This window comes from Megascapheus bottae, chromosome 12 (assembly GCF_031878675.1).
Source record: "Megascapheus bottae isolate mThoBot1 chromosome 12, mThoBot2.hap1, whole genome shotgun sequence".
Lineage (NCBI taxonomy): Eukaryota > Metazoa > Chordata > Mammalia > Rodentia > Geomyidae > Megascapheus > Megascapheus bottae.
In genome coordinates this window covers 52,581,622-52,605,569 of record NC_143520.1, presented here as the reverse complement: position 1 = coordinate 52,605,569, position 23,948 = coordinate 52,581,622, and the positions used below count along the sequence as shown (strand labels likewise).

Here is a 23,948-nt window from a genome sequence, read left to right as displayed (position 1 = left end):
AAACTTTTTGTTGTTCTGGAGACTTATAAAAATATCTTCTTCAGCCAATACACTTGATTCTTTTCTGTGGCTCTCAAATTCACAACTCTGGGCAGGGTCCAGACTTTTATGTCTGTAATCCTAGCTATCCAGGAGTCTGAGATTTGAGAATCTTAGTTAAAAATCAATCAGGCCAGTAGTTTGTCCCATTGATAAAGTGCTTGCCTAGCATACATGAAGATCTGGGTTTGATTCCTCGGTACCACATACATAGAAAAGGCCAGAGTGATGCTGTGGCTCAAGTGGTGGAGTTCTAGCCTTGAGAAATCCCAAGGACAGTACTCAGCCCTGAGTTCAAGCCCAGTGACTGGCAAAAATAAATAAATTAAAAAAAATCAGCCTGGGCAGTAAACTGGTATGACTTTTATCTCCAATTAGGTATCTAATCACTAGAAGTAAAGCTGTGGCTCAAGTGGTAGAACACTAGCCTTAGGCATAAAAGCCTCTACATTGAGTTCAAGCCACAGGACTAACACAAACACACACACACACACACACACACACACACACACACACACACACCCACTCCCAACTGTGTTATGGATATATTGCCTGAGCCTTCTGGTATATTTAACAAAAGCACACCAGTGTTGTAAAGCGGTCCGTTTCCTCATTCAAACTGTAGAATAATATCCATCTATACAAAGACAGGTGTACCACAGAATAGGAGTCCTCACAGTCAAGTACACAAACACAGCAGGGTGGGGGTAGAATCCAACCTTCTTATAAGCAATAGGGGGTTCTCTAAGTGCAGAGAACCAAAAAAAAAAAAAAAAAAAAAAAGCAAAAGTCTCAAAATGTGTGTGTGTGTGGTGTGTGTAAGAAGACTCATGCTCTACCACTGGAACCACCTCTCTACTTCCAGCTTTTTTGGTTAATTGGACGTAAGAGTCTCTTGGACTTTCCTCCCCAGCTGACTTCAAATCGCAGTCCATTAAATCTCATCTTCCTGAGTAGTTAGGGTTACAGACATAAGCCACTAACATGCCTGTATTTTTGTGATCATCACTAATAAGTAATTGTAAGCATTGTGAAAGACAAAACATTTGTCAATCAAGAAAACTTGTTGGTCTATATCTAAACAGATGCTAAAATTGCTGTTAACTTTCAATAATGTATACATTGACTCCAAATTACTATATTGTATGACTTGACACTTAATAAATATAATTTTTATGTACCGAGTTTAATTCAGATAACTCCAGGCAACCAAAGGACTGCTGAATATGTATGATGTAATACACATTTGCTTTCAAGAGTAAGAATTCAGCTCTGACTTTCCATCCATGTAATTTCTTTATTATCATGGTTCAAACTTAAAACTATCACTGAACACGTGACTATAGGACAAGGGATTGAAGACACAAATTGAACCCTAAGAGAGCTTATGCAAGTCCAAATTTTGGAAACTTTCTTTGGCTTTAAACTAATAGAAGAGAAATCTATGATGAATTTTGTGGTAAAAGATATTCTGCTGGCCAGGCACCGGTGGCTCATGCCTGTAATCCTAACTACTCAGGAAGTTATGATCTGAGTATCAGGGTTCAAAGCCAGCCTGGGCATGAATATCCATGAGACTCTCACCTCCAATTAACCTCAAGGAAATCAGATGTGATGCTGTGGCTCAAGTGGTGGGGTGATAGCCTTAAGCTGAACAGTTCAGAGACAGCGCCCAGGCCCAGAGTTCAAGCCCCACAACCAGAAAAAAATAAATATTCTGTTGGAATTATTTTCATTACAAAGATAGTCAAAGCTACTAGAATTGACCCTGAAAAAATCAGAATATTAGTATAAAATACAATTCTAGGAAAATAAATTCTTGAATTTATTTTATTTTATTTGTGGGTCATGAGGCTTGAATTTGGCCTGGGCACTGTCCCTGAGCTCTTCAACTCAAGGCTATTGCCCTACCCTTGAGCCAAGCCGCACTTCCCATTTTGTAGAGGTTAATTATAGATAAGAGTCTCAGGAGCCGGGAGTTTGGCCTAGTGGTAGAGTGCTTGCCTAGCATGCACGGAGGCCGGGGTTCGATTCCTCAGTACCATATACATAGAAAAAAGCTGGAAGTGGTGCTAAAGCTCAAGTGGTAGAGCTCTAGCCTTGAGAAAGTCCAAGGACAGTGCTCAGGCCCTGAGCTCAAGCCCAGGACTGGCACCAAAAAAAAAAAAGAAAAAAAAAAAAAAAAGAGTCTCAGATCCTTTTGTGCTCAGGATTGGCTATGAGCTTTGATCCTCAGATCTCAGCCTCCAGAGATTACAGGTGTGAACCACCGCCTTTATACTAAATTCTTGAATTTATTATAAAATAGATTCTTATGTATGTGTACCAAAGATATTCTTATGTTTAGAATATTTCTTAAATATTTGCATATCAATGACTTTATATGTAGAAACAAATTTAATTTAAAGTGAATAAAATGTATTGTCTGTTCAATATTCAAAAGGATAGATCAGCAAACATGAGTTAGAGTCTCTTTTGAACATAAAAGTGTATAGGAAATCAATTTTGATGACTTCACTGACATATTTGCAGAAATAGAAATTGAAGAGCAGAAATTTTAATGTCATTATTGCAGAATTACAGCAATATGTTTGTGTCCTTTCTCATAAATAAATTAATTAAGTACTGTATTTTGTTTTCTTTTCTGGTGCTTTTAAAATATATTTCTATTAGCATAATTATTTTCAAAATGTTCAATTGCAGAACATTTCCCCACTTATGTTTCTATTACTTTCATTTCAAATCCTGTGTACTGCTGGATATAAGTCATACACAGGAATGAGGTTTATCCTAAAAGGTAGGTATTCTGGTATTTAATTATGTAGCTAATATTCTGCTGGTTGTGGGGAAGAAGTAGTAGATACAGTGGAATTGTTATTGCAAGCATACTATTTTGGTAGTGGGAGATAAGTCAGGAAATTACTTTGGAAATACAGCTACAACAAAATGTGGTACAAAATATGAATGGAATCATAATAGTCATTTTTGCTCTCCATATGATATATTATTCTAGAGTATGGAAGCTTCAAGTAATAAGTATAATAGTGTTAGTGTTCCAAACAAGGATCCTTACAAGTTTCCATGGATGTTTTTGCAATGCATATTTTGGGGTTTTGACAATGTTGGAGTGCCAACTGAAGACTTTACACTAGATAAGTATGCTTGCTCAGCAAGTACTCCTCTACTACTTCTTCATCTTCTGTGCTGCATTAATTTTGGAGATGGAAGCATTCCATGAACTTTTCTTCTAGTTCAGACTTCCTTGTGATTAGATAGGATTACAGACATGAGCTAACTGTGCTATGCATGTGTTCTGATGAGAGAATGCAAAGAAATTGATAGGATAGAATAAATTATAAAAAATAAGAAAATGGAAAGTATTACTATTTTACTAGTGTTCAGTGAAATGGACTTAATTGTACATATATTTATTACTGCTTCACAGTCAAGTTAAAGCAAACATTTGTTCTCTTGACCAGAAACATCTACTTCATAAGTGGGACACTTACAGCTCATTTCAAGTCGGATAAAATCTTTCATGCCAAGGTTTTCTAGAAAAACTCCCGATAAAGCAGTGGTTTTAAAAAAGAAGGAAATATCAGCACTGAACTCTCCATGGAAGGTAGGAAAGTGGAGATAAGAGGCTTCGGTGTAAAATGAGACAGCATTCCAGAAGTGTCCTGCAAATGAGAAAAATCCTTCAGCATGTTTAGCTGTTTTTAGTGGGATATGGAAAACACTGGGTAGGTGGATAATTGTTAGGACATATTGCAGGGAAAGGGATGAGAGAATGAATGCATCTTATGTTGGTGGAATGCAGAGAAAAAGCTTCTTTCAGTTTCATACTCACGGTCACCATAGCAACGTAAGGGACCAATTCTCCAAGCAGCTTCTGAGTTTGATCTGTTTGTATCAGTGATGACAATCTGAGTGACAGGCAAGTGGTCTTTGAATGATAGAAATCCAGTATCACTTGTCCTGCAAAAACATAATTTTTTTAAAGTACAAAGCATGGATAATCTATACACTCAATGCAGAGACTTCTCTTCTTTAAAGTGATTTGGGTTGGTTGCCTCCAGGCAGGTGTGGACAGGAACATTTTTCATTTCATGAGTGTAGATAAGAGGCTGGTATGCCAATTACAAAACCCATGCATGTCTTCCAAACACCATTAGATTTTACATCTTCCCCAACTGTGCTTACAGACGACTAGATGGTTCACAGATATTTTCTCTGCTTATCAGGCCTAGGAGAATCCCACCTGCCCAGTGTAGTGCTAGTGGAATTTTAAACATCATCTCATGTTCCCTTGAAAAATGGCTATCTCAGTAACTAACATGAAAGAGATATCACAAGTCCCTCTTACCAACAACTCAGGGGCTGTTTCAGCAACCTGCCAACAAGTTTTAATCCGTTCTGTGTGTTTCTTATCAGTTTTTACCTCATGCAATTACAAGTCTTTGTAGTGTGTCTAGTTGCTTTTGTAATTTGGTCTTTGTAAAATTCTTGGTTGTTAATGATTCTGACTTTATACTTGTTAATTATGCAAATAAGAAATTGAATGATTACCTTTTGATAAAGAAGTTTAAAAAGAATATAGCTAAACAATGATTTTTTCTATCTTTTAAAGTTCTTTTTTTCTGCATTTTTGTTTTCATAGTAAAGCTAAATCTTTGTTAAAGCAAAATTCAGAAAAAAGAAACTAGTATTGAATATTCAAGAATTTTGAGTCATAAACAAGGTAGAGATATATTTTTCTGTAAAATACTCCTGTTCACTAGGTACCACCAATAGACTTGGTGATAAAATGTAGTTTGACTATTTAAAATCCAAAGGTGAAAGAATTAAGTTGTAGTTTTAGTACTCATCTACATCTTTTCTCAGATACCAACAATTACATGAGTTTGTGCAGATAATTTCATTTCTGAGATTTTTCAGTGTGCTTATTTTTTTATGTTGTTGCTATTGTTTTGTCTTGTTTTGTATTTTGGGACAGAGTTTCACTATATAACCTAAGCTGGCCAAGAACTCACTATAATAGCCGTCATGAGGGCTTGGAGCAATAGCATGCACTATCATTCCCAGCCAGTGAGTTCAATTTTTAAATGTAGCCACATATGCATAACAGTACCTCTAGGATTAAATGAGGTCAGCGTGTCTTGGATCATATTACTTAGTCTAAATTAAATATACAGAAATGATGAAGGTGACACAGAATACCTCGAGTTTGTTCCTGAACTACTCTGGGCCCTAAGGCAAAGTAACTTACATTTTTATGCATCAATGATTCTATATTGGTGAGCTCTTGGTACACAGCACATGAGGAAAATTAAATTTTAAGATTCAGTATTGAACTCGTGAGATTTGGAGAAAAACACTTATTAATTTATCTTTGTTATAAATAAATCAAATATTCACCTACACACTCTCTTCTGCAGGTCTATTAGCCAAATAATATGGAGAAATGCATTATACAATATCTGTCATTTGAGCATCATAATTGGAATCTATTCAAGCGGTCTAGAATAATGAAAGTATATCTATAAATGTGGCATAAACACAGAAGAAATTTCCCTTTAAATTCAAGTTGCTTTTCAAGAAGAGATTTTAAAGCAGATTTCAAATACTGAAAGTGGAATGACGGATAAATCTCAATGTTTTGCTGAAGAAACTCTTCAGTGCTGGAAGATGCTACTTCTTTCTATTTTTATTCTCAGGATGAAAATGGTGGATTCTGAAATTATCTGACCATGGTGATATTTGTCTCTTTTACACACTAAGACATATTTGTCTACACCAATTTACTCCCCTTGGGTCAAGTTGTGGACATCTATCAGTAGCACTCCAAGAATAAAATTCTCTTCCAAATGACAGAAGAAAAAAATAGCATTTAGTCTGAAATGCAGCACACATCACCAAGAACACTTTTTACAGGAAAATTTAAAAACAAAACTCAAGTTGCTCTTCAAATTTGTTTCATATATCAGACATAGACCAGGTGAGGTGGCTCACACCTATAATCCTAGCTACTCAAGAGGCTGAAATCTGAAAATCGTTGTTTAAAGTCAGTCAAGGCACTAAAGACCCCGCGATTCTTATCTCCAATTAACCACTAGAAAACCAGAAGTGGCTCTGTGGGTCAAGGGTTAAGGTAGCCTTGAGCTGAAGAGCTCAGGGACAATGCCCAGGCCCAGAGTCTGAGCCCCAGGACTGAAAAACACCCAAACAAAACAAAAAAAAATGAACATCAGAAATAGTACAACCACTGTAGAGGACAGGGAAGTAGAAAAAAAAAGAACAAACCTAGGCTTATATTAGATATAATATGTATAGATAGAAACATCACAAAGTAATCCTGTTCTTTGTACAAATTATATAGTCTAATAAAATTTCCATAATAAAAAATAATCAAAGCAACAACTAAATAGAAGCTGTCGTCCATTGTCAACGTCAGGGTCGGATTGTAAAATACGAACTGGTAAAAAATGTTTTTGTGTTTTTTTTCCTTTTAGGTAGGACTGTGATATCTACTTGTAACAGATAATCAGGCAAAGTATTAACATAAGTCCAATGGATCAGATTGGGAACCTCTTGAAGGACCAATTGAACCAGAAGGAACTGCATATCCTTTCTTGGTTGGTGAGTGCCTCAGTCTTGAAGCAGGGGACCCTTCTGCCTGGACAAACTTGGAAGCAGTTGATCCCATCTCCATCCTCTGTAGAACAGGATGCACGGACTTTCTCTATGTCTTGCAATGCAGCCCACCAGGAGCAGGGTACACACAAGGTGGTCCTTTACAATACAAAGAAATTAAAGAGGGCTAGAGCCCTCCTGGCCATTAGCACCATCAAGGCAACACCTCACAAAGCTAGCTAGAACTCAGGCAGCCAATCAACCAGAGAAGTTAAAGCCTATGGCCTACTGATCCTTTTGCTCATATAGTTGGGGAAATACACTGGTTTAATCGAGGTCTCTAAGCGGACAAACAAAGGTTCTGCAAACTCATTTTTATAAAAACTAGGCAACAGAAAAAATGTATTTTTCTTTTCCTCACTAGAATATGAGGTGAGATCTTATAAAAATATTTAAAAATCTTCACAAAAGATTTTTAATTGTTTTTTTAAATACTACATACTAATTTCATGTAGGTTAAAACTCATGATAGCTCAGTGTTTAAGTTTTAGGCAGTTGAGCTGCCAGAGGAAAATGGTATAATTCTTTTTTTACATGATGTTAACGAAACACCGAGTATATAGTTAGATTTCATTCTAATTATGCATAATTAACATACATACAAAACAATAAGTAGGTGAACGACAAGTGGCTCACATCTCTAATTTTTACTACTCAGGAGACTGAGATCTAAGGATCTCAGTTCAAAGCCAGGCTAGCAAAAAACAAAAACCAACACAACTCATCTCAACCACCAAAAGTCTGGAAGTGGAGATGTGGCTCTGGTAAAGCACTAGCCTTAAGCAAAGAAAGAAAGGAAGGACGGAGGGAAGGAAGGAAGGAAGGAAGGAAGGAAGGAAGGAAGAAAAAAAGAAAAGTTCAGTGAATGCAAGGCTAGACTTCAAGCCCCATACTGACACAAAGAGAAAAGAAGAAGAAGAAGACAACAAAGAAGAAGAAGAGGAGGAGGAGGAGGAAGAAGAAGAAGAAAGAGAAAAAGAAAGGCAGACAGACAGACAGACAGACAGACAGACAGACAGAAAGAAAGAAAGAAAGAAAAGAAAAGAAGAAGAAGAAGAAGAAGAAGAAGAAGAAGAAGAAGAAGAAGAAGAAGAAGAAGAAGAAGATAATGACTACTCCTCCTCACTGGGTAAGACCCTGAACCATGCATGGCCTAATGAAGGATCATAGTTCCAACCAATAATGTACACAGTATTTCTAATAACAGCACAGTTTTACTCAACAGGTACTCCTCATGGTTTAGGTATCTAAATTTTGTGGTTTTCATGAAGTTCTGTGGGACACAACTGAAATGGAACCTATTGATTTCCTAGAAGTAACTTGGACCAAATTATTGTGAAATGCCACATGTTGCTGATAATTTTAATCTTCTGATATTTTTGCCCTGTAAATTCTCTTACTATATTTCATAATGCAATGGCCATACTGTAAGATGATCACCTTTAACAATACTAAACTCATACAGAGGGATAAGGTGTCTTTCCTTGAACAAATAAAATGTTGCACATATTCCAGACAGTTTGAGAAAGTTACAAGAGGAATTCAAGACCTCAGCCTCATTCATTGTGTGCATCTGAGTGAATTTATCTCCAGAGACCCCTTATGACATTTCTTTGAGCTGGAACCATGATGCTCTCCACTTCCCGTATTAGAGAAAGAGAAATAGCTAGTGGGACATCTATAAACCACATTGCAAATCAGAAATGTTGTACTGCTGCTTGCCAGTTTTTTTTCTTGGCTTTTAGTTCAGCTGACAAGTATAGCTTTCATTTTCTTCTTTGTTCTTCTTTCTCAGGATTTGGAGGGGAAAATGACCCACAGGCTTAGTTGACAAGAAGCTCAGAGTGAGCTAGTAGGTCACTTGGCTGCCAAGAAAAGCAACTGCAAAAGTAGGCTGTAGTCACCCACACTAGAAACAAGCCTCACTCCTACTCACTCTGCTCACTACCTAGAAATCCATATCTAGAATCTGTGTTCAGTTCCATCATAAGAAAACATGGAGAAAAAAAAGATGATTTTGTATGAAGCATTTTTCTCTATATATATTAGAAATTTGAAACCATAGATACCGTATATATCAACATGAATAAACAAAATCATGTCTTCATAATGAATACAACGAATAGTTACCTAATAGTATTTTTATTATTAGCAAATTTTAAAAGTCTGTTAGATTTATAGGCATAAAATTGATTAAAATACAATCACCAGTGAAAAAATTTGGACATTATTATCTGACCATGCTTATGATATGAAGATAGAAACCATCATTAATGCCTTTCTAAACTTTGATCACTCCTTATCAGGAAGCAAAAAGATTAAGTCAGAATTTTCAGATTCTAGACCATACACTTGTGAATTCAACATTTCTTAGATACCTAGGGTCCACAATACATCTTTTGTATTCTGTGGGATCAATAATTGTTTCCTATTTCTCTTTAAAAAAAGATCATTATCAAAATATTTCTCCTTATCAAAAATATCCTCAGATATTCCTTTCTTCTTCATCTTAATCTTGGGTTTTGTATAAAATGAATTAAGATTTTCATTAATAAATTGGTTTATCTATGTATTTCGTTTACATCCTCTAAAAAATGGGTGAACATTATATAGGAAAGTGAATTCCATCTTATTTTTAGGTTATCTGAAAGTTAGACTCACATTTGTGATTATAGCTACTGAGGAGGCTCATAGTTCAGGGTTTCAACTTGAAGCCAGGTCTTGCAGAAGAGTCCATGAGAATTTTATTTCCCATTAACCACCAAAAAGCCACAATTGGAGTTGTGGTTCACTCCATAGAACATCATCCTTGAACAAAACAAGTTTGAGACAGTTCCCAGGCCATGAATTCAAGCCCCAGGTCCAGAAAAGAAAAAGGCAAACTAGTACGAGATTCTGATTTTGCATTATTTGCAAAAGGAGAGATGAGGATGTGAACTTTGAACATTAAAGCATTTTCTTAAGCAAGGTGCTTAGCTGTGATCAGCCTACAGAACTGCTCTCTCTCCCCAGCGCAGGTGTCTATGTACAGTGCCTGCAGACTCCAAGTCCTTCAGCTGCCCTCAATTTGCCCTGGCCTGGCCATTCCTATTCTTTCCACACAGCCTTTCTCCACACTAGATACAATTCAATTGATTAGGTTTCAGTTTACTAATTTGCAATCATGTTCCAGGCCTGCACTCTCTGAGATTATACCTGTGTCACCTTGACAGGAGTTCTCAGTATCCACAAACTCATTCTAGAGAAATCTCTTGCTTTATTTCTACTCAACCAGTCCATCCACCACAAGGTGATAACCACCTGTAACCTTTCTTTTACTTTTTTGGACAGGGTGAGAGTCTGGATTGGAGTTTGTTAATCAGTGCTAGTGCTTCTAAGAAGAGTGCTCTACCACTTGAGCTCTGTGTGCTCTGTCCACTTTTAGAATGGTACTGAAATATTTTTCTCATAATTTCCCAGGTCCGGGACCTTGATATTTCTGTCTTTTGCCTTCCATGTAGCTTGGACCAAAAGATGTGCACTGCAATGTCAGGATGAATTGTAAACTTCACTACAGAGCATTGTTTGTGAAAGAGTGTTCCTTGATGATTTTCTTCCCTTCCTACAATCAGACTCTGAGAGCTGAAGAGAGCTGCCTGTGTTGGAAGAACATTACATCTTTTATGTTATTCTTTTTATTGCATATCTACATACGTTTGGTTCTTAGGCATTAGTTTAATGTCAAAAATATTGTTTCTGTATACAATGTAAAAAATAGAAGAAATCATTATAAAAATATGACATGGATTTTTAACATCTACATGCCAGGTGTATAGTGTAACCAGATTAGTGCTAACAGCCATTTCTTCGTAGAGATAGGTACCCTTCCTATTTTTCTTTTTAATTATAAAATAGATTATGAATCTCCAAGGAGCTAAGTGACTAAGGTTCTATAGTTAATAACTGACAAATCTGGTATTTAGTGGTTCCATTAAATAACGAACTATTATTTAGAGGTTTATTAGTTTTTACATCCAGAAAATGCCAATGCTACCAACAGCAGCAACAACAGCACTTTCAACTGTGTTTTACTTCAATTAGATGTTGAAGGTATATTATATCATCTACCCACCATAGTTTTATAAGGTACATAAAAGAACAATGTGCAAGACAAAAAAAAAGAACAATGTGCAAAGGACAGAGTCATTTCTTCTTGTACATGGGGAAGCTTCAGAAATATGCAGACTGTGATATAATAGTAGTCAGTTAAGTATATTCATATTTAGACAAATATGCCTCACATCTTTGAATATTTTACTCCAAGAATACATTACATTCTTTTGTAATGACAAACTCCTAACATTTAAAAAGAAATCAAGAAACAAATATTATAAAGATGACTAATGAGAACTGAGAATGGTCATCAAACTTGTAGAGGAAATAGATTTAACAAAAGCAGATCTAAGGTGAGGAAACTCATTTAACTGCTTTGGATCTTAGCAAGTGCTTCTATTAGTGAGCAAAGACATAAAAATGGGATAAATAGGTGAATGAAATAGAGACTAAAATGTCAATGGGTTTTTATATAAAATTATAATAATTTTGTTATCAGTAACAAAATCAGAGTGTTATATAAAGTAGTTTATACAAACAAAAGTTTGAATATTGATGTAGGATTAGGGTTCTAGTTGTAATAAAAATTTAAACTGTTCAAATATAAGACTTCATAATTTTATGTATTTCTACAGCTTGACAAATAAAAGACGTCATAGAAATCTTAGTCCACATCTTTGTCTGTTGTCAGCTTAAAGAGGAGAATTTCATAGCTAGGCTTCATTTTTCATAATACATGGGTCCAAAATGATGGTGAGATTGTGCATTATTCACTAAAAATTTTCAAAGTCTCCTTAACATTATCCTTGGAAAAATATTAGATATTTTCTTCTTTCTTAAATTTTCAAGAAAACATGGTATAATATTTTAGTTTTAATTTTTAAAACTCAAAGCCTTGTCACAGGGGCATTAGTACAAGCAAGCCAGTGACAAGTTAACTTCAGAATATATGCTCAAAGGAACAATTCAATCACTGTAACCGGCAGGGAAAGCTGAGAGTATAGTTCAATTGTAGAAACCCTAGGTTTATCCTCAGTAAAACAAAAGAGCAAAGCAGCAGACAAATATCTAGATGGTAAAGAGAAGACTTGCCTAGAAAAGATAAGAAAAAGAGCTAACTCACCACCCACTCCCCCCTCTCGGCCCATCCATTCATTTCTATTCACTTACTCAATGAGTAGTCAATGCATGGAGAAACTATTATGTGCTAATCCTACACTAACTTCTGGCCCTGATTATATTGCTAGATGTATGCAGAAATTTAGAGATGGATGTATAAATAAGCCAATTAGCCTGAACAAAATTCCTGTCTCACTGGAGCTGGGGAAATATTTTCAAAACTAAGGAAGGAGGAGGCCTTGCAAACAGACTTTCAAGTGATCAAATTGGAGGAGTAAAGAGTATACAATGTTAGTTTTTACATAAAGGGCAGAACCTTTGAGTGCCCTGGGGTGATGCTGGTTGTCTGTCTTTCCAAGATTAGGGATCCTAGTGAAGCCTAGAAGATGACCTGGTAGCAGGATAATCCTAGAGATTCTGAGAAAATTATAGGATTGAGAAAATTGAAAGAATTGTCTAGGCAAAAAAATAAATACATACATAAAAAGATAGAGACCAAGAGATTTAGACATAACTAGTCAAGTCATAGGAATGAAGAGCCAGACCATATGAAGGGCAAAGCCTTGGGATTCAGTTAGACCTAGGAGACAAATATATAAAAAGTTTAAGATTGGAGCAAGGTGACCATTAATTACTTCTATATGCCTTTTTCAAAAAATTGATCACTTATAAACACTTTTTTTTGCCAGTCCTTGGGCTTGTACTCCAGGCCTGAGTACTGTCCTTGGACTTTCTCAAAGCTAGAGCTCTACCACTTTAGCCCCAGCACCACTTCCAGCTTTTCCTGTGTATGTGGTACCAAGGACTTGAATCCAAGTTTCTGTGCATGCTAGGCAAGCACTACAACAGTAGGACAAATTCCCAGGGACCAAACAATTTTTTGAGTATAGACATTCTTATTTTCCTGTCCACAAAATAGAGAAAGCAATCTATTATTAATCTGAAATGACCAACTTGTATGTTTACAGTATACACTTTTTTTTTGCTCTAACAATAGAGCCACAGATCCACTTCCATCATTTTCTGTGTATGTGGTAGTGAGGAATTGAATCCAGGCTTTGTGAACCCAGGCACTAGCCCACGCTCTCAGCCCACTTCCAAACACTTCTAAAAAATAGCTGATTTTTCACGTTGGCAGAACTTGTGATTTGAACTAGTAATTGACTGTTTTGAGGTAGGTTCTTGCTTTCTTCCTTCTTTACCCTGGTCTGTAATCATCCTAGGTGTATTTATCTATGTCCCTGGGACTGACAGGCAAGTGTCACTGTACCCGTCTACTTTGTTTCTCCACAGATGGAATAACAGGTGAGTGTTACCAAGCCCAGTCATTTGTTGAGCTGGAGTCTCATGAATTTTTATGGCAGACTGACCAGGAATAAGATCCTCCAATCCCTGGCTCCCAATGGATGGCACCGCTGGGTCATGTGCCCTGCTGTGATTCATTTTTTAGTTGACAATAAAAATGTATATATTCATACTATCCAAGATATTTTTCTTAATATATGTAAAGAATTGGTGAAAGGACACCATTGCAACTGCAATAGTCACAAGACAATATGGTGGAAATGAACTTTACAATTTGCAGGGAGGGGATGGGGAGGAAGGAAAGTAGGAGAAAAACAAGGGAGGGGGTAACAATGTTCCATAAGAAATGTACTCACTACCATATGCATGTAATGGTAACACTTCTGTACATCACCTTGACAATAAGATTAAGCTAAAAAAAGACTATGACTAACAGAAATTAAGTAACATATTTAGTAAATCCCAGGAAAACAACCTGCCACATATCAACAGGCAAATTGATAAAGGAAATTTGCTGTATATTAATAATGGACATTATTCAGCCTTAAAAGATAAGTAAATTCTTTCATGTGTGATCTAGATAGCACAAAGTTAAGTAAAATAATCCAGGTTCTGAAAGACAAATAAGTACTTCTGAAAGAGGCAAATTAGCTTGTGTTAAAAAATCAACAAAAACAAAAATTATTTTTATCTTGGTAAATATTAATTTTTATGATTATTTTAGGAGTAAAGCTAACAAAGATGTCAATATCTGTCCATCCAAAACTGGTGGTGCCCTGACCTGCTAAGAGACACAGGTAAAAATAAAGCTTTACTCATCGCTCATTCATGTCTTCAGCAACATGCCCTAAATAGACTGTATGTATCAGAGAAATAGCTACAAGGGCTACAAAATGCCTTGAAGCTCTGAGAATCAAAATTCTAAAAGCTACACTCTAAAAATACTGTCTTCTTTAAGAAAAAGGAATAATAGCTTTCCTTTTTTTTTCAATGAACAGAGGACTAGAATTTAAACCTAACACCGTTTTCTCTTCCTATTTCTATCATCACTTTCCAATGAGGGCAAACAGCAAAGAGTAGGGAACAAAAAGAAAAAAAATGGAAAGAAAAGGAAAGAAAAAGAGAAGAAAAAGAATAGAAAAAATTCCAAGTAAAGATTCTTTTTTTTAAATAAAAAAGAATACTTCTAGAGCCTGGAGCATGGCCTAGGGATAGGATGCTTGCCTACCATGTGCAAAAACCGGGGTTGGATTTCTAAATGCCACATACACAGCAAAAGCCAGAAGTGGTGCTGTGGCACAAGTGGTTGGGCACTAGCCTTGAGAAAGCTGAAGAACAGTGCCCAGGCCTTGAGTTCAACACCCAGGACTGTAAAAGAAAAATACTTTATTAAAAATGAGAGCTGTATCCATTCATGAAAGTACTAGAGAAAATAGAAACAGGAGATACATTCTTTAAAATAATTAAAGCCATATATGACAAGTCTATAGCCAGTGTTCTACTAAATGGTGAAAGACTGGAACCATTTACCTTAAAACCAAGAACTAGACAGGGATGCCCACTCTCTACACCCCTTTTCAATATAGTGCTGGAACTCTTGGCCAGAGCAATAAGGCAAGAGAAGACATCAATGCGATCCACACAGGGAAAGAGGAAATTAAACGTTTCCTATTGGCAGATTATATGATCCTATACCTGAATGAGCCAATAAACTCCGCTCCCAAACTCTTAGAACTAATAAACCACTTTAGCAAAGTGGCAGGATACAAAATCAACCTTCAAAAGTCAGTAGCTAACAATACACAAACAGAAGGAGAAACCAAGAAAATTATCCCGTTTGCAATAGCCTCCAAAAGAATAAAATATTTAGGAATTAACCTAACCAAGGATGTGAGGGAATTATTTAATGAAAACTATATATAAAAAAAACCTAGAGAAAGGATTCAAATAGGATACCAGGAAATGGAAAGACAACCCATGCTCATGGACAGGCAGAATTCACAAACTGAAAATGGCCAGAGTGTCAAAATTCATACACAATTTCAATGCAATCCCCATCAAAACCCCAAGGACATTCTTCAGTGGAAAAGAGGGTGAAATCCAAAGGTTCTTATGGAACAACAAAAATCCTAGAATAGTCAAAGAAATTCTAGGCAAAAATAACAATACAGGTGGTATTACTACACCAGATTTCAAACTCTATTATAGAGTCATAAAAACAAAAGCAGCTTGGAACTGCCACAAAAATAGACCAGAAGGTCAATGGAACAGAATAGAAGACCCATAAATAAAACCACATACCTATAGTCAACTTGTATTCAACAAAGGAGTCAGAGATATACAGTGGAATAAACAAAGCCTCCTCAACTATTGATGCTGGGAAAATTGGACAGCCACATGTAGAAAACTGAAAATTGATCCCAGCCTGTCACCATGTGCAAACATTAACTCAAAATGGATCAAAGACCTAAATATCAGAACTGTAACTCTGAAACTGCTATATGACAGAGTAGGAGAGACATTGGAACTCATAGGCATAGGCAAAAACTTTTGAACATTGTCCCAGGGTCGCAACAGATTGGAGAGAGACTTGACAAATGGAACTACCTAAAAATATAAAGTTTCATCACAGACAAAGACATAGCTACTAAAGTAGCAAGACAGCCAACCAATTGGGAAAATATATTTACCAATAATACATCAGACAAATGCTTAATGCCCAATATCTACAGGGAACTCAAGAAACTATCCCCCCAGGCCCCTGAAACCTAACAAATCCTATTGCACTGCTGATGGGAATGTAAACAAGTGCAGCCAATCTGGAAAGCATTTTGGAGATTCCTCAACACGCTAAACATAGACCTTCCCTACAACCCAGCCATTCCACTCCTGAGCATCTACCCTGAGCATCATAACCCAGGATATAATAAGGACACCTGCACAGCCATGTTCATCACTGCACTATTCACAATAGCCAAGGGAAAGAACCCAGATGACCCACTACAGATGAATGGATACAAGAATTGGTACATAGATGTAATGGAAATCTGCATAGTCACTAGACAAGATAAAAAAATAGTATCCACTGGGAAGTGGATGGAACTAGAGCAAATCGTGTTGAGTGAGATAACTCAAGACCAAAGGAACAAAAGGCACATGATCTCCTTGGCATGTGGATATTAGATCCAAACAATACAATAGAGATGACTCAATATTCAGGTACTCAAGGTCACTGACATGATCTTGGAGACAAATAAATTATATAGACAAAAATGTTTGATGGAATATATACTCTATAGGCAAAATGATCCATGTGTTTGATGACACACACTCTCAGCTTAATTTTAATTTTCTTCTTAAATTTATGTGCCAGTGATTGCATATTGAGATTCCATTTTTGAATACTTGTTTCTTAAACTTGACATTTGAAATATGATGTAAACAAATCAATGTTAATATAATCATTTGTTTTTGTTTTTCCTTTTCTAGTCCTGGGCCTTGAACTCAGGGTCTGAGCATCGTCCTTGGGCTTTCTCAGCACTAGTGCTCAACCTCTTGAGCCACAGGACCAATTCCGGCTTTTTTTATGTATGTGGTATGGAGGAATCAAACCTGGGTCTTTGTGCATGCTGGACAAGCACTCTACTACTAGGCCATGCTCCTGGCCCCATAAAATGTTTAATTAAAACGAAATGAGAGCTGTGCCTCATGTTTAGCAGAGACACTAATGATTCTGTCTGTGGGCCTTCACATTTTACAGGACCACTTTCTTTTCTCCAACATGATTCACAGCCATCTTTCTTGAACAGCATCTCATATGAATTCTGTCTCCCAACCCAGCACATGTATTAGCTCAATACTTTCTTTTGCTAGATTCAGGGCACAAATTGTGACCCCAGAGATCTTTTCCTTCCTCTCCATATTCCATTAGCTAGGGTAGCTGCTACAGGAAAACTCATAGCTGAGTTAAATCCTAAATCTTGGTTGACTAATTGGAAAGAAATTCTTTGCAGTCATTATTTGTGACTTATGATTGTACTTCTTACTTGCTATTTATAGTATTCTCTATTTTGTTCTTTCTTGGCTTTATTTTGTTTCAGCACGGTATTTGGAAATAAAATATTTTAGTAAAAAAATTCTTTCATTTTTTGTTTCCCCATTTCCATGGCCTTCAACTGATCAAGAGCATTTGTTGAGATTTCTTATGTCATTTCCACAATTGCAACATATCTCAGAATTATTTGCCTTCTTTCCTTTCCCTCTCCCATTCTTTATTTGCAGAAATATACACATGTATATACACATAGGTATATAGCTATGTATGTATATGCATATATATGTATATATGCATATGCACACATGTATTTATATACCTATGTGTATGCACAGAAATATATACATAGGCAAATATACATATCCATGAATATGCACATATTTTAGGTTTTTGTCCACATATGAGCAAAGGTATATAGTATTTGTCCTAATGTAATTGGCATTTATCTTTTGAGAAAGTCTTGTTAAAATATTTTAAGAAAATGTGTTGATGCTGAACAAGTATACAATCATCTTCAACGTTGACTTTTTGCTAATATTCAAATAGTACAGTAAAATAGCTGCGATATAGTAATTTAGTGAAGATTTAAAGTGAATTGGGAAGGTAGCCGGGCACTGGTGCCTCACACATGTAATTCTAGTTACTTAGTTGGCTAAGATCTAAAGTTCAAGTTTTGAAGCTAACCAGCAGAGGAAAGTCCCTGAGACATTTATCCCTAATTAACCACCAAAAATTTCTAGAATTAGAGCTGTTGTTAGAGCTCTGGCTTTGAGCAAAATTGCTCAAGGACAGCCCCCAGGTCCTGAGTTCAAGACCCAGAACAGGCACACAAGTAATAAATAAATAAATAAATAAAATAGATGAGTATAGGTTCTATGAAAATACTGTACAGTTTATTCAAGAAATTTGAACATCTGTAAATGTGGTGTGAGTATTAGATACCAGAGCCAGACTTCAAAGAAATGAATATCCATCTGACCTAACAATGTCCTTCAGAATTTGTTTTGCTCTAAAACAAAAATTCTCATCTTCATAAAGGAAATATACTTATATAATGGTTCATTAAATGCCCCTAGCCCCACTTCCATTTATTGAACTCCCTTTCCTATATTTATCCTTAGGAGGCACGCTCATTTTCCTTATTTTCTTATGTCTTATTGTAAGCAAACTATCAGAAATAGGTTTCTTTTTTTTTTTCAATTGTGGCACTTTAACTCTGGGACTAGACATTGTCTCTGAGCTTTTCAGCTCAAGGCTACCTCCCTACCCCTTGGGCCACAGTGTCATTTCCACAAATAGGTTTCTTAAAAACGAAAGGAAGATTAATGGGGGCTGGGAGTTTGGCTTAGTGGTAGAGTACTTGCCTAGCATTCAAGAAAATCCAGGTTCAATTGCTTGGCACCACATATGTAGAAAAAAATGCCAGAAATGGTGCCGTGGCCCAAGTGGTAGAGATCAAGCCTTGAGAAAGCCCAAGGGTTCTCAGGCCCTGAGTTCAAGCCGCAGTTCTCATAAAAAAAAATTTAAAGAAACTAAGGAAAGAAAGAATAATGAGTCATCATAGCCTTAGTTGTTGCTCAAGACTCCCTGTGCAGCTGATTCCACATAAAGAAAGGTGCACATTGTGGAAATGTGATTTGAGAGATCCTGGGAGAATTCTCTCCAGCATCCCCACCAGATGGGTGGCTATGATTGAACAATTACAGCATTAGCATCTTCTTTGATGAGGTCAATAAGAGAATCCTCTGATTCAGCTCAAATAACAACTTTGCTCTCTTAGTTAAGTAACATTAATCAAGCCACTAATCATTTCTGAGCCTTAATTTCTCCTACTAGAAAAAGGAAATAATAAACTAACATCTAGGTATATGATAGTGTGAATAACACAGCAACACATACAACACTAAGAATGATGTACTTTCAAATAATGTTTTAAAGATTTCTAATGTATTAAACAGCTACCCATTGAGTGCTACATCAACCACAGTCTGTTTTCGAATTGACTTTACCTAAGAGCAGTAAGTTGAGTAACTTTTCCAGCATAAACTTCTTTGAACTTTACCATGTTCACATAGAACATTTAGGATGAAAATTAATTGTGTGCTACCAGATACTAATGGCTCCCACTAGTAATCCTTGCTGCAGAGGAGGCTGAGCTCTAAAGATTGTGGTTCAAAGGGATCTCAGGGAAGAAATTCCATGAGTCTCTTGTCTCTGGTTAGCCATCAAAAAGTCAGAAATGGAAATGTGTCTCAAGTGACAGAGTGATAGCCTTGAGCACAAAAGCTCATAGGCAGTACCCAGGCCCTGGATTGAAGCCTCTCTCTCTCACCCTCCCTCTCCTCCTCCTCCTCCTCCTCCTCCTCCTCCTCCTCCTCCTCCTCCTCCTCCTCCTCCTCCTCCTCCTCCTTCTTCTTCTTCTTCTTCTTCTTCTTCTTCTTCTTCTCTCTCTCTCTCTCTCTCTCTCTCTCTCTCTCTGTCTCTCTGTCTCTCTCCCTCTCTCTCTCTCCCTCCCTCCCTCTCCCTCCCTCCCTCCCTCCCTCTCTCTCTCTCTCTCTCTCTCTCTCTCTCTCTCTCTCTCTCTCTCTCTCTCTCTCTCTCTCTCTCTCTCTCTCTCTCGCTCTCACTCTCTTGTCCTCATTTATCACTTCCCCTTTCTCTCATGTGGTATAATCTAAAACAAAACTTTGAAGTATGTGGAAAGTCAGTGTGACCAAAATTTGGCAAACAATGAAATTACAAGGATGTTGAGTCTGATGATTAACTATGTCACCACCATGGTAGCTTTTATATTTTTCCTTTTTCCAGTAAATATTATACTTGAATCAATAATGAATGCACTCTTACAAGGTTTCCTCAGGTCTTGTGAATAAATATGTATTGCATGTCTATGATGTGCACAAAGACAGATGTGCCAGAAATATGTCATTTGGATTTAACCATATTTTTCATTCATTTTCATCTCTCACATATTTCCTACCTGAAAACTATGTAACAATTATCTCAGTGCAATTATGCTTTAGGAAAATAATGATACTTTCATTGCATTAATTTCTTGTTGATGTCCCCTATCACACTGATCCATTTATTACAAACTAAAAAGTATTATCTTTTTTTCCCATAACCTGTGAGTTTCTCAAGGACTGGGGCTAGAATGTCCTTCAATTTTTCTGCCCAAAGAATACTGGCTGGCTGGCACATAGTAGCATTCAGTAAATATGCTATAAATGAGCAAAGCTACTTTACAGAAAACATACATTTAGTTTTGCAACAAATTTGGTTTCAGATTCATTTCACTCAGAATGAAATCAATTTTGAGGATGATGGGATGAATTTCTTGATCTCTGCTCAACTAGACTTTACCCTGAAGGGTTTAATAAGGATATTCTTGGGTAAAGCAGGCCTGCTGACAAAGAAAAGTACAATATCTTTCTCTTGACTCTGGAAGATTAGTTGTTGAACAAGGCCAGAGTTTAATAATACGTTCTGATATCATAATATCAGAGAGAAAGTCCAAGTACTGTTCTCAGGCCCTGAGTTTAAGCCCAGGACTGGCCAAAAAAGAAAAAGAAAATAGAAAGTGCTATGAAATGTGTAATAACCCCTGTGGTTATAGATGTGTTGGCCCAAGAGGTGGAAAAGGGGATGGTGTGATGAGTCCCTTTAAGTGAATCCAATAGGATAAAAGTTGAATCTCTGTTTGAAGGAGCTCATAGTGAGTGTGTTCATGATGGTTAATGTGTTAATGTGTTCATGAGTAGGTGCACGGGAGAGGCTCCCATTTGAATGAAAGAAATGATCAATTGAAGGTCTGGAGAAAAATATGCAGAAGCACAGAAATACAATTAAGTGACATTGAGTTAAGCCTTACCTACTTGTTCCCTAAAAAGGAAAATATCATTAAAAATAGGAAATACTTTTCTTTGAAAAAGCTTTCACTTTGTATATTACCTATATCAACGTCTGAAATTATGCATCATGAAGTCGATGTGTTTCCTCTTGAACCTACAAATGTGCAAACAGTTCTGGATACCATGCAATGTGAAGGTGAACTTATGAAGCAAGGAACACAACTTTTTATATGTGTTCTAAGAAATCTCACACATGGCTCGCAAGCTTGATCATGGCACTTTTTGGTGCTCTAGTCTCTCCAAGAATATCCATACTTATCTGTTCAACTCATTGCTAGCAAATGTTTATTAAATAAGGAACAGACTTCATTGGGTAATTTCTTAACAGATGTTTGGGCTCTACCCAGAACACAAATTATACTGGGTTTGCAGGCTGCCCAGGAGCTCACACTGCAATTTGCTACAGGATCAAGTGAGAGTCTAAAGAAGTCAGAGATTTATTCATCCAGTTTACCAATATGAAAAATCCGGAGTGAGAATAAGGTACGAGTTAAGCTACCTTGGTTCACACAATCCTGTGCTATTGTGAAGCTTTGATCCACAAATTATAGAACGTTGTAGATATAGATGCTTGGGCCTTCTGTGGCTAAACAGAAGTTTGTCCAAGGCATTACATTTTATTAAACACATGCGCTTCTGGCAATAATTAGAAAAATAACCAAAAACACTGTACTAAAAAGAATGAATTGGGCTGAGAGCAGTTTGACATAGGTATCTTTAATTATAATTGAGCATAATTTGAGGTTGTAGTAAAATTGCATGAGTCAGAACCTAAGACTGACAAAGAATGTGTGGATATGTTTGGTGCAGATTTTCATCATAAATACAGTGAACAGACAATTTAACCAGGAGAAAAAATACTCTCTCTCTCTCTGTAAATATATGTATATATATATATATGTGTGTGTGTGTGTGTGTGTGTGTGTATAATATATATATATATATATATATATATATATATATATATATATATATACCTTTATACAGTGAGCATGGCAAAACTAAACTTCACATACCAGGCCACTTAAAACTGGGTTAAAATAGTGTTAAGAGACTTACTGCACATAATTTGAAATTCTAATTATAGATTTGATCATAGATCTGTCATTTGATAGATATGTGTATCTCCTGGAAATTTTTTGACTCATCTGTAATTGACATTTCTCAACCACAAGATAAAATGTGAGAAAAGTCATATGAAATGTTCAGATTGATATGAGGACTAATTAGACAGTCAATAAATATAAATTTCCTTGATGGTCTTTATTGCAGCTGAAGGAGACAAAACATGCCTGGAAGAGAGGAGAAATGATCTCTACAATTACATACCCTTATCACCCTCACTCCGTTCTCTAAAACCTCTATGCCAAATGTAAGGTTGTAAGAAAAATCAACAAAAATCACCGAGCTCAATATTGAATTGGCTTTCTTGTTTGAAATAGAGGGTTCACAATACAAGAAATGGTGGTGTAATCATGTGCTTTTATGGTTCAAACTTCAATAACATCCCCAAAATATGAAAGCCAGACTTTTCTCATTGAAGCCGTCATTCAGATTGAATTTCTCATCTCCCTTTAGGGAAATTTCACGCATCAATTAATTTCTTTCCTCCCAAACTGATGAAGGATCACAGTTCTCATTACCATTCATCCTTGTCTGCATCACAATTGCAAAAGTGTTGAATGTCCAGGCAGCTCTCCTCCAGGCCGCATTCACACTGCTGGACCCCAGGAAGAGAACCTCCCCAGTAAGGGTGTCTTTCATTGGACCTTCCAATCCACCAGGTAAATGGAGTTCCATCTGAAAGATAAGAGGTTGTACGAGTCAGGATGTAAGCCCAAAAGAGTACAAAGGACATTACAGAAAGACAGGTGTACTTGTCTCCAAAAAATATACGCCCATTTTTAGAGGTCCTTGGCTAATGTCAATTATCGTAGCTACTACATAGACTGAGATGTGAGGATCACAGTTCAAAGCTAGCCCAGGAAGAAAATTCTGTAAGAATCTTCTCTCCAGTGAACCACCAAAAAATAAAACAAAACAAATCAACAATGCCAAAAGTGAAAGTGGAGCTGGGACTCAGGTGTTAAAGAGCAAGCTAACATGATGAAAAATGCTAGGCACAAAGTTCAAGCCTCAAGACCATTAATAAATAGTCTATATAATATATAGTATATTATATTGTATATAGTTACATTTTTTATTTTTGCCATATAGTTATATATATAATCTGCCTTTATTTCTTCACTATTTTTCTTCCTTCCTTTATCCTTTCCCTTTCCTTTTCTTTCTTTTTTCCTCCCTTTATTCCCTCCCTTTCGTTTCATCCCGTTCTCCTTCCATATACCTGCTCTTTATTTTCTCTTTCTTCCTTTTACCTCTCACCGTTTTTCTTCTTTCTTTGCCCTTCCATCCATCACTATTTCTTTTTTTGTTTCCTTTCGCATTTTTTCTCTTTGCTCTTTTAAGTTTATGGAAATAGATATACAGAAAACAAACATTCTGTGTATATCTCAATATATGCATATATATGCAAATGTAAACAATAGTTGACAAAAGCATTTATGAGATGTTTAATGGTAAGCTACAAACTCAGATTCTTATCAGATTGGGCAGGTATCAAAATTGAGTAAATTGGTACAGTTTTGAAAAAACAAAAATATGGATAAATTACAATTTATTTTAATAACTTTTGAAGACAAAAGCAATATGCTATACCCATAATCAGTTTTTGT

General features: G+C 36.3%; 1 protein-coding gene across 1 annotated transcript in view; it reads right to left on the bottom strand.

Annotated features, from left to right (window-relative positions):
• Window positions 1–23,948, bottom strand: part of Cntnap5 (contactin associated protein family member 5) — an 852,241-nt gene that overhangs the window by 133,245 nt on the left and 695,048 nt on the right. The window contains exons 14-16 of the mRNA XM_090342979.1: window positions 22,857–23,013; window positions 3,890–4,017; window positions 3,549–3,719 (exon numbers count right to left, since the gene is read on the bottom strand). Of these exons, the coding sequence (XP_090199105.1) occupies window positions 3,549–3,719; window positions 3,890–4,017; window positions 22,857–23,013 (456 nt within the window). The remainder of the gene's footprint in view (window positions 1–3,548; window positions 3,720–3,889; window positions 4,018–22,856; window positions 23,014–23,948) is intronic.